We start from the raw sequence: 10908 nt of genomic DNA, 5'->3' as shown, positions 1-10908 counted from the left end.
CAAATAGAATATATGCACAAAAAATGAGTAGTGAGAGTTACCAGTAGAGGAATGAAAAGACGTCGTGCCATTTCTTATTCGAAAGAAAGTTGAGATTAGTGATTAAGAATCTGGGATTCCACAATAAAATTGCCTTCAACTCTCTCATATGTTTAAATATTTTGTCTTTTATTCTTTTTTGGGGTAAGCATCACTGCAAATCTCCTACGAAATTGTTTTTGGGGTAAGCATCACTGCAAATCTCCTACGAAATTGTTGGTGAAATTGCAATTTTACATAGTTTTGCATTTTTGAAATGCATAAATTAATTTAACATCTTAAAAAACTCCTAGAGCACTCAAATTATTCAATCCCAATGAATAAAGCCTACAATTCTGGTGATCTGAACAAATTTTCGGCAGAAGTAATTGGAAAAATGTACCTGGAAAAAGTTTAAAATGTACTGGAAAATAGGATGCAGGTGAAAGTATAAATCCAAATTTTACTTGAATTTCTATGTGCTGAAACTGCATTTCATGCGCCATATGATACGCCATATGAGTCGTGAGAGTTACCAGTAGAGGAATGAAAAGACGTCGTGCCATTTCTTATTCGAAAGAAAGTTGAGATCAGTGATTAAGATTCTGGAATTCCACAATAAAATTGCCTTCAACTCTCATCCATCCAAACCGGTGGACATTCTTAATAATTTAACCAAAGGCAATTCATCCTTACAGTTACTGAGATCTAAACGAGCAAAATTAGACAGTATTTTTCTTGATTTCTTATGGTTATATTCCTCACATGTTTAAGTATTTTGTCTTTTATTCTTTTTTGGGGTAAGCATCACTGCAAATCTTCTACGCAATTGTTGGTGAAATTGCAATTTTACATTGTTTTGCATTTTTGAAATGCATAAATTAATTTAACATCTTAAAAAACTTTATTCAATCCCAATGAATAAAGCCTACAATTCTGGTGATCTGAACAAATTTTCTGCGAAATAGTTGGAAAAGTGTACCTGGAAAAAGTTAAAAATGTAAAACGTTTAAAATACACCAAAAAGTTAAAAATGTAAAACGTTTAAAATACACCAAAAAGTTAAAAATGTAAAACGTTTCGAATACACTAATATATGACAAAAGACCCAAAAATATTGAACATGGCCAAATGACCTGGAACTTCGAGAATCTCACATGAACTAGTGTTAAAGACTAACATCCAGCCGAAACGCCTGAGAGGGCACTATATTCTAAACAGTTATTTAACTAATTAAAGAAACTATCCAGACGCTTGGCATTAATAATGTTCAAAGAAAATTATTAAGGTAATCGAAGTAGAATTTCTTTTGCAATGCAGTGAGTTTAATGAAGAGAAAGTAAAAGAAAACACTGCAGACCCATAGATGCCACAACTACTTTTCATCTGACAAACACAAACATTTGCAGCAACCCCATCATAGAAGCAGGATACAACAAATCAAAATTACCATTCATATTTGTCCGAGGAAAAATGCATATATTGTAAGTCTTGCCCTCACAAACAATCAAGAATTCAGGCAACACTGATGAAGTAAGATATATGGAAACAACGCCTATGCCTATAATCTAAGAGGGAGAAACGCATTGCAAAGAGTTTGAAAACTACCATAAATCTGTATAACATGAAAATAGGCAGGAGAATAAAAATTAATCACTAATTGCAGCACCTGCTATCCAGGATTCCAGGGGATACAACCTTCCTCAAAAAGGAAGCAGTAAGCATCATCAAATAATACACCATTCACCATTCAAAAATTTAATAAAACTGCAAGGATACAATTCTTTAGTCTTAATTACCAAACCTGGATCGTGGGGTATCGTGTGATACCTTCTCCTCCCTAAAATTAGAATGTACAACTTTATGCATAATTGGGCAGTGTGCATGAATAACAAACTGAAAAATCTCATGATTAGACACGGCATCTCCAAGGCACTTTATACCAATTTCAATAATGCTCCAAACAAACCCTCCCCACTCGGACCTATTGCAAGCCTATCCGATTCTGCCATAATAACGCTCTTTTGAAAGTGCACTTTAACCTATCTCATCTTTGACTGGTATCTGACCCTTATGCTAAAAGATGAGTGAATCTTACTAACAAAGTTACTAATATAGTTCCTAGAGAGTGCAGGACAACTTCAACACAATGAGAAGTGGCACAGCCAGAGTCATCTCTTCTGAACCCAATAACAGAACTCGACAAGAAAATACACATTTTAAAAGCACTGAAATATTTTTCAAATGGCATGTAAAGAACTATAACATCGTCATCATGAAGTTAAACCTTTATAAAATGGCCCCTTCACCATCAAGGAGACTGTTAAATCAAATGCCATTCAAATCGATTGCCAACAAAATTGGTCATCCATGATGTTGTGACTCTTAGCAATCTCAATCTTATAAATTGCTACAACTTGAGAAAACAATCTCAATCTTATAAATTGCTACAACTTGAGCAAACAATCTCAATCATATAGTCGCTACAACTTGAGCATGAAATGTCTGTCATCCATCAAACAAACATGATCCCTGATTTTCATTCGGCCTCTTCTTCCTGCAAATACAGTTCTGGTTACCACAGGTCTATTATGATTAGATGCAAGCCCATAAATGCATCCACACATCTTGTGTGTAAACATTCCAACAATTAAGATAATATAATAGGCCTTACCTAAATCTTTTCTGATACGCTCACAAAGTTCTTGCGGTGAATGTGACTTAAAGAAGTTCAGCCTCCATTTCTCACTCCACTCACATCCCAACAAACACAATCCCTGATTTTCAGCCTCCTCCTGCAAATACACTTTTCGAATCCAGAGCTCTGTTACATTGAGAGGCAAGCCCATAAATGAAGTGTCACATCTTGTGTGTAAACATTGGAATTTCGAACAATTAAGATAACATAACAGGCCTTACCTACATCTTATCTCATACTTCTCAGCAAGTTCTTATGATGAGTGTGCTTTAAAGAAGTCCGGTCTCAATTTCTCACCTCACTCACGTCAGCATCTCTAGTAACCTAGGTTTAAGAAGCCCAGTTCAGGTACATCTGGTTCAGATGCCTTGTAATCCAGGCAAGAACTGTGATAACACTAAAATCATAAGCAGGGGGGGTTTCGTTATTTTCCAAATAAGCAGTATTGAAGCCTAAGTAGTAAATCTGTTTCAATAATATCTTGCAAATCAATGACAGCTAAAAATGTTGACCACTCCAAGAAAAATTTATTCAGATGCATTTGCAAAAGATGGCATTTATTCACATTAATTCACATAAGCAAGTATATCAGAACACCAAAAACTCCTTCCAAAAAGCCAGTGCTGATTATCATAGAGATAAAGCTTAATTTGTCAAAAAGCTTGAAAATCATCATTTGCTAACAGATAACTCCATTTCAAAACAATGCCACAAATGGAGTTGTTGGCATTGAAGTCAGTAGTGTGTCAAGCCACTTACCACGGTTCAATTCCCCCACAGGCATGAATAAATAAATTGGAATCAGGTGCACGTCCTAGGTAATTTTAATGCAAGAGCAACCCTCTATCATGGCAGCTTAGCCAAACAAAAGTGATTGTGATTGACAGTTTGCCCTTCAAAAGTTGTGTCACTCATGAAAATGGGCAGGGTGTGGTGCCTGACATACACACATCAATTGCAATGCTTCTGGAGTTTAAGGAAGCATTTTTGTAAATAGAAAAGCATAGACACTATGATTCTGTATCACACCAACCTATGCTCCTGGTTTGACCAAAAATGACCAAATATGGTTCACTAGTCAAAACATCATAATTATGAAAATTATGGGTAGGGTTTTTGCTATATACTAATATATGTACCATTTTACTACCAGTTGAAACACACCATATCGTCTGTTTCCATATTAAACTCAGATAAAAGGCATGGTAATCAACCATTCAACAGAAGTGTTCCCATGCACAAACATATTTAGAAGCATTTTGTGTGACTTATAATGGAGCTTAAGACCATGCTAACAAAATAATTCCCGGTTCCCTAATGCAGCGGAGTGATGAATCGACAAGGTTCATATAACAGTAGAAAAAATTATGTTTGCAAACCTATACTTTGCTTGTATGCTTATCTGTATCACATAGATTGAACAACAATTCTCAGTTCTTGGATGCAACAAATGAACTGTACTTGGCTGAAATTTATAGAGAAATAGAAATAAGGTACATATCAATAAATGAGAAAATCTCCACAAAATTTAGTGCAAGACAGAATATGCATATAAAATATACATCCGAACGCTACTATATTTCTAAGTTTTGAAGCAGTTATCATACCATGTGAAATACAAACCATTCATTCCTTCCAAATATAATTTTTTAATTATAAAATGTCAGCCACTGTGGGTTTCTTTGGTGTAACCGTGTAAGCTTGAAGCACTGGGAACACAGCCACTGTAGGTTTCTTTGGTGTAAGCTTGAAGCACTGGGAACCATACCATGAGGGAAAATGGGTCATGGTGTAAGACACAGTATTACTAGAAATCACCATATACATGTTTGTTCAATGAAAAAGGTGTTCCACTGCAAGTTTTTCCTATGCAATCAATTAACAATTCCAGCAAAACGGACAGTCTAATATGGACAAAAGCAACACCAATAATCTAAAAGATCCAAAAGCACTGCAAAGAAATTGAAAGCTACCATAAATATGTAGAACATGAAATAGGCAAGAAATCAAAATTAATTAGTAACCGTGAAATTACAGTATCAGAACAAAAAATATTTCTGCGGAATGTTTCTTAATACATTGCAGAAAAAGTTCAACCAGTCATTACAAATATTGATCTGCCAACAGCAGCTCTTTGAACCTATGAATTCTTAGGTGTACAACCCTCCTCAAAAAAAGAGCAATGGGCATCATCAATTCTTTGAGCCTTATTTACGAACCCTAAACCCGAAGGGTTCCTTCTCCGGACTACAATTAGAATGTACAACAACTTTGAACATAGTGCAAAGTGCATAAAGAACAAGTTAATCATTCCTACAATTTGACATGGCACCCCAGGGGCACTTACACCAATTTCAGTAAATACTCTAGAGTCTAAACAATATATCCATCTGGACCTAATTGCATGCCCGCCACAATAATTCTTCCTTCGAAAGTGGATTTTAACCAATTTCATCATCCCACTGTATTTAATCCATATATAACCTTTACCCTGAAAGATGCGTTAATCTTAACAAACAAAGTTAATGAAATGGTTCCTGTAGAGTACAGGGTCACCTAAACATGATGAGAATGCACAACAGCCAGATTCACCTCCTCTATAACCAATAATGGAACTTAACAAGAAGAAAACACATTCCCAAATCACCGAACTATTCTAGAAAGAGCATGTCATGAATCTCCCCCACTGCATAATTCAAAAGCAAAATCCAAAAATTAATACAGAATATCAGTATTGATAAGGATAGGCACCTCTTGCTTCGGGTGGGGTACCTTCAGGAGCAGTTGCTTACAAAGCCTGAGTCAAAATGCAGAAGAAAAGTAAAAGATTAGGAGGAGGGGAAGAAGAGCAAGAAGCTCCAGAGATGAATATTACAATGGAAATAATGCGGTTTCTATATGTCCTAGATTTCTATTATGGTACAAGATTAGTAAACAATAGAAGTCTGACCATAGCAACCATCCATCCCTCTCGGAAAACTCTCCAACTCCCAATTTTAAGTCAGCAGCAACTCGTTAGTGCCCAACTGATGGCGAAGGAATACTCGAACTTCTCGTTCTTCAGATAAAACATGATGCTTAGGAACCATAATTTCTAGGCCTGCACCGTCCTCAATACAATAAGCTTCAAGCTCTGCATTTTCAGGAATACGTGTGGCAAGCGCTATCTCTCTCACAAATTCTCCAGGCGGGCAATGCTCAGGGGACGGATCTGTGAGCTTCAATGTTCTGTCCCCTCTCTTGATATAGGGAGTCCGAGCAGTGCTAATGCAGTGAACCTTCACAATGCCATGAGATACAGTATTCCGCCACGACACCCTAACCCTCTGAATATCAGTAAAAGGCAGACTCACCATTATCAGATAGCCTTTGTCGTCCTCGTAGATAGTCTTGGCTGCGGTAACGGGACCACAGGCCTGTCTCATGACACCGGAGAAATCATTAGCCCATGTTGGCTCCATCTGATGATGGACGTCCATATTATCTGGATAAGGCTGCAGGCAGCAATCTTCATCATTGCTCAGAGGAGAGAACTCCTTCCTCCTTTTATTCACACCGCATCCTGGCGAAAGCTCGATGCCGGCATCGCTGACCACGAGCTGAGTGGAAAGGTTCAGCCCAGACCCGTTCAACAGCCTCTTAGCAGAAGAAGATGCGCAATTCCCATTATTATTGACGTTATTGATGTTATTAATATTGTTATTGTTGTTACTGCTGGTGCTGCCATTGTTATGGGGTTTCAAGGGTGTTGGTACAGGAGGCCTCTCGAGTTCAAAGTCTGTGCTTGGCAGGTTCCTCCAGGCCGTGAAGGCCTCGGCATCCAAGGGCATGGAAAAGTTCAAATCCCGGCCGGTCAACTCTATCCATTTCTTGAGATCTCCCTCGGTCACCTGGGACAAGTTAGGTGACCTTACGACCTCAATGCCATGAACGCACTGCGGATTTGATAGCCCCCTGTAGTGCTTCCTCTGCATTCTATGTGACCTTACAAAACCCTTGTCTACACTAAAGGGAAACTGGGGCTCACCTAGTCGTGAATGGCCATTCATGTAGCTGCGCAGCTGCATCTTTCCCAGGGCGTTCTCTGGGCGCTCCTTGAAAACCCACATGTACATGTTCTCCATGTCGTGCTGGACGAGGAACAGGTCCAAGCGCAGGTCCGACTTGTCGAAGACGACCACAGGTCCGACAGAAGGGCCAACAGCGGAAGGCCCGGCGCCAAGCTTGTTCTTTGCCTTGTCGGTCAGGGCCGGCTTAAAGTAGAAGCTGAAGAAGAACCAGGCGCCCCAGATCGAATCCACCCGCCGTGCACACTTGCGGCTCCCGCTGCCGCCGCCGCTGCCGCCTACCTTAGAGAGGTTCAGCAAGCCCTCGGTCTCATGGATCTGGGAGGAGCCGAGGACCACGTCTAGATTTTCATATCCGCCCGGCCAGGACGACGAAGGCGGGGAGCTTATCTCGACCGAGGAGAGCGGCAAATTGATGTCCGGGGGTTTGTGCTGCTCCTCCTCGTGGGCACCAGAATCCATGGAGAGCAGCGTCGAGGGGGCGTGGTGATGATTGTTATTGTGATGATGATGGTGATTATTGTTGTGGTGATTCTCCATAGAGAGCGATGTCAGTAGGGCCTCTGTCATCTTTGTTGCCGGGGGATGGAATGGGATGATTCTTCTTTCTTCCTCCTCCACCACCGCCGCGGCGTCCACGGGCATCTCAGAGACGCTGCTGATGATCTTCCATGTGACCACGACGGATGGATTCTTGCTGTTGTGCTTTTTGGGGTTCTTCTCTTTTGTTCTGGCAGGAAGGGTTTGAACTAATGGCTGCAGAAAATCAGTCAGAAATCGTCCTGGAAGACCGCGAACAGAACCGCCGCGGCCGAAGAAGGTGCAGGGGAGCCCTGAGACGGGCGGCCGGAGGCCATGGCGGATCCAAATGGCCTCGAATTCAAGGGCTTTCGGGCTGATGAAATTAGGGTCAAGCAATCCATTGGAAAAAGAGGTCAGAATTTTTTTTCACATGGGTTAACGTAACGGATTATTTCCGCTCACGCTGCCGACGAAATCCGGGGTTCGCCACGATGCGCTGGTGGCCGCTCTCAGAGGGAATTTCGCCATAGCCAGGTCTTCTCGCCGCCCTCTCTCCTTTGTGTCCCGCTCTTATTCCGTCTATTGACGGGAAAAAACCCATCCTCGCAACCACCACCTACTTTCTGTTCACGCGGGGTCCGTCTATTGACGGTCTTCTTGCCAGGTCGTCACACATTATTGGCCCGTCTCTTGACGGTGGGTGAGTTCTGTTTCGTTTGTCCGTCACTTGCGAGCGAAACCGTCTAATACCTCCCGCTGCGCTGGCACTGGGAGAAGTGCTGGGCAAATTAAAATACCTTAGCTCCGGGTTACATGGAGAGCGCCTTTGTTTTTTCTGAGGGTTTGACACACGTAAAGTTGGGATCCTTTCAATTCTCTTGTATCGATCTCCGAGTACACGATAAGGATTCTATCGCAAGTGTAGTGACTTAAATTGTTGTCGATGAACGTGGATTAATATGATTATTAGAATATTTTTTCGTAAGGAAGGGGTTTAATAGTTATCAATTTTTTTTTGATAATGGAGTGGTTGGTATAATGGGATGTTATCATTTTTATTTGGTTTCAAATTTCATAGCGATATTTTTGGCTTGTTGTGATAAGGTTCAAGGAGTAGGCTCTACCACACTCATGGAGTCTCAACTCTTGCTAAATCATAAATTTGTGGTATATATGGCTTACGGGTTGTTGGATATACTCTTAATACCCTTGGTATTATAATGGTAGTCGAGTTGTTGGTTATACTCTTGATACCCTTGGTGTTATAATGGTAGTTGGCTTGTCGGTTATACTCTTGATACATTTGGTTGGATTATACTCTTATACTCTTGGTTGGATATACTCTTGATACCCTTGGTGTTATAATGGTAGTCGGGTTGTCGGTTATACTCTTGATACATTTGGTTGGATTATACTCTTATACTCTTGGTTGGATATACTCTTGATACCCTTGGTGTTATAATGGTAGTCGGGTTGTTGGCTATACTCTTGAGACTCTTGGTTGGGTTATACTCTTGATACCCTTGTTATAATGGTAGTCGGGTTGTTGGTTATACTCTTGATACTCTTGGTTGGGTTATACTCTTGATACTTCTGGTTGGATATACTCTTGATACCCTTGGTGCTATAATGGTTGTCGGGTTGTTGGTTATACTCTTGATACTCTTGGTGTTATAATGGTAGCCACTAAATTTGATCTTGGGCTTAGTTCAAATTAATCCAATGAGTTACCAATTTACCATGGTAAAAAAATAAAGATGTAATATAAATCCATGATAAATAGACAAAAGCAAAATACATGACAATTTTTTTGTTAAACCCTATTGTCTATACAAATAATTTTCAATTAATCACATCAAACATAAGTTGAAATAATCAAAACATTTTATTAACTTATGAATAACAAATTTTTTTTCAATATCTTCAATCTTAATCACACACATCAACACTCTCATTAAAAGAGTTTTTGCTTTGACACCCCATTTCCAATATAAGGACACCTATCAATGTAGTTAGCAAACCCTATAAAAATTATTAACCATGTATAAGGGTCTTATAATGAGATCTTCTCACTATATACAACCTCTATAGGTCATTCTTACATAATAATGAGAATCAACCACTAGTAACCCATTGATTAAAAACAATTTACATCATAGTAGATGTAAAAAGGTGGTGTCAACCCTTAATTGTACTCTCATTTGCATCCTTATCTAGTTCCTTAAAGTTTGCCAAGCAACACCACCCCCTATGATCAAATCTTTCCTTTGACACCTCATTTCCAATATAAGGACATCTCTCATTCCCAATATAATGACACCTACCAATATAGTTATAAAATCCTATAAAAATGATTAACCATGTATGATGGTCTTGTAATGAGTTATTATCACTATATACAACCTCTATAAAATCATTTGGTCATTCTTACCTAATAATGAGAATCAACCACTAGTACTAAATTGATTAAAAACAATTTACCTCATACTGTAAAAAGGTAATGTCAACCCTCAATTATACTCTCATTTGCATCCTTATCCAACTCCTTAAAATCTACCAAACAAAACCATCCCCTAGGATCAAATCTTTCCTTTGACACCTCATTTCCAATATAATGACACCTATCAATGTAGTTATAAAATCCTATAAAATGATCAGCCATGTATGATGGTCTTGTAATGCGATATTCTCGCTATATACAACCTCTATAAAATCATTTGGTCATTCTTACCTAATAATGAGAATCAACCACTAGTATTCAATTGATTAGAAATAATTGACCTCATACTAGATGTAAAAAGGTGGTGTCAACCCTCAATTGTACTCTCATTTGCATCCTTATCCAGTTCTTTAAAGTCTACCAAACAACACCATCCCCTGGGATCAAATCTTTCCTTTGACACCCCATTTCCAATACAAGGACACCTCTCATTTCCAATATAAGGACACCTATCAATGTAGTTAGCAAATCCTATAAAAATGATTAACCATGTATGATGATCTTGTAATGATATATTATCGCTATATACAACATCTATAAAATCATTTGGTCATTCTTACCTAATAATGAGAATCAACCACTTGCAATAAATTGATTAAAAACAATTTACCTCTTACTTGATGTAAAAAGGTGGTGTCAACCCTCAATTGTACTCTCATTTGCATCCTTATCCAACTCCTTAAAGTCCACCAAACAAAACCATCCCCTAGGATCAAATCTTTCCTTTGAAACCTCTTTTCCAATATAACAGCACCTATCAATGTAGTTATAAAATCCTATAAAAATGATTAACCATGTATGATGGTCTTGTAATGAGATGTTGTCGCTATATATAGCCTTTACACAATTATTTGGTCCTTCTTACCTAATAATGAGAATTAACCATTAGTAATCAATTGATTAAAAACAATTTACCTCATACCAGATGTAAAAAGGTGGTGTCGACCCTCAATTGTACTCTCATTTGCATCCTTAACCAGTTCCTTAAAGTCTAGCAAACAACACCATCCCCTAGGATCAAATATTTCGTTTGACACCTCATTTCCAATATAAGGACTCGTCTCATTTCCAATATAAGGGCACATATCAATGTAGTTAGAAAA

At 38.8% G+C, this 10908-nt stretch overlaps 1 protein-coding gene across 4 annotated transcripts; it reads right to left on the bottom strand.

The window, feature by feature from the left end:
• Positions 1-2691: 2691 nt before the first annotated feature.
• On the bottom strand, positions 2692-8097 carry LOC149183509 (uncharacterized). Of its 4 annotated transcripts, none has more exons than XR_016257188.1 (3): positions 5468-8097; positions 2938-3113; positions 2692-2824 (listed from the first exon to the last, which is right to left on the bottom strand). XR_016257188.1 is itself a non-coding variant. In XM_089417162.1 (2 exons), exon 1 carries the CDS (start codon positions 7426-7428, stop codon positions 5713-5715), a length of 1716 nt encoding a protein of 571 aa, XP_089273288.1. In that variant the 5' UTR covers positions 7429-8097; the 3' UTR covers positions 5385-5513; positions 5667-5712. The 4 variants fall into 4 exon arrangements, 1 of the variants encoding a protein (XP_089273288.1); XR_016257190.1 differs by lacking the exons at positions 2692-2824; positions 2938-3113 and adding an exon at positions 4712-5207 and having other exon boundaries at positions 5468-5513; positions 5667-8097; XR_016257189.1 differs by lacking the exons at positions 2692-2824; positions 2938-3113 and adding an exon at positions 4712-5207.
• Between the last annotated feature and the right edge of the window lie 2811 nt (positions 8098-10908).

The sequence above is a fragment of the Pinus tabuliformis genome, chromosome 3_2 (assembly GCF_031772625.1).
Source record: "Pinus tabuliformis cultivar Carrire ecotype Pingquan chromosome 3_2, CPIR1, whole genome shotgun sequence".
NCBI classification, from domain to species: domain Eukaryota; kingdom Viridiplantae; phylum Streptophyta; class Pinopsida; order Pinales; family Pinaceae; genus Pinus; species Pinus tabuliformis.
This window is presented reverse-complemented; position numbering and strand designations above follow the sequence as displayed.

Excerpts from the sequence above, each read along its gene's own strand:
- LOC149183509 (XM_089417162.1), bottom strand. The coding sequence starts at position 7,428 with ATGCCCGTGGACGCCGCGGCGGTGGTGGAGGAGGAAGAAAGAAGAATC.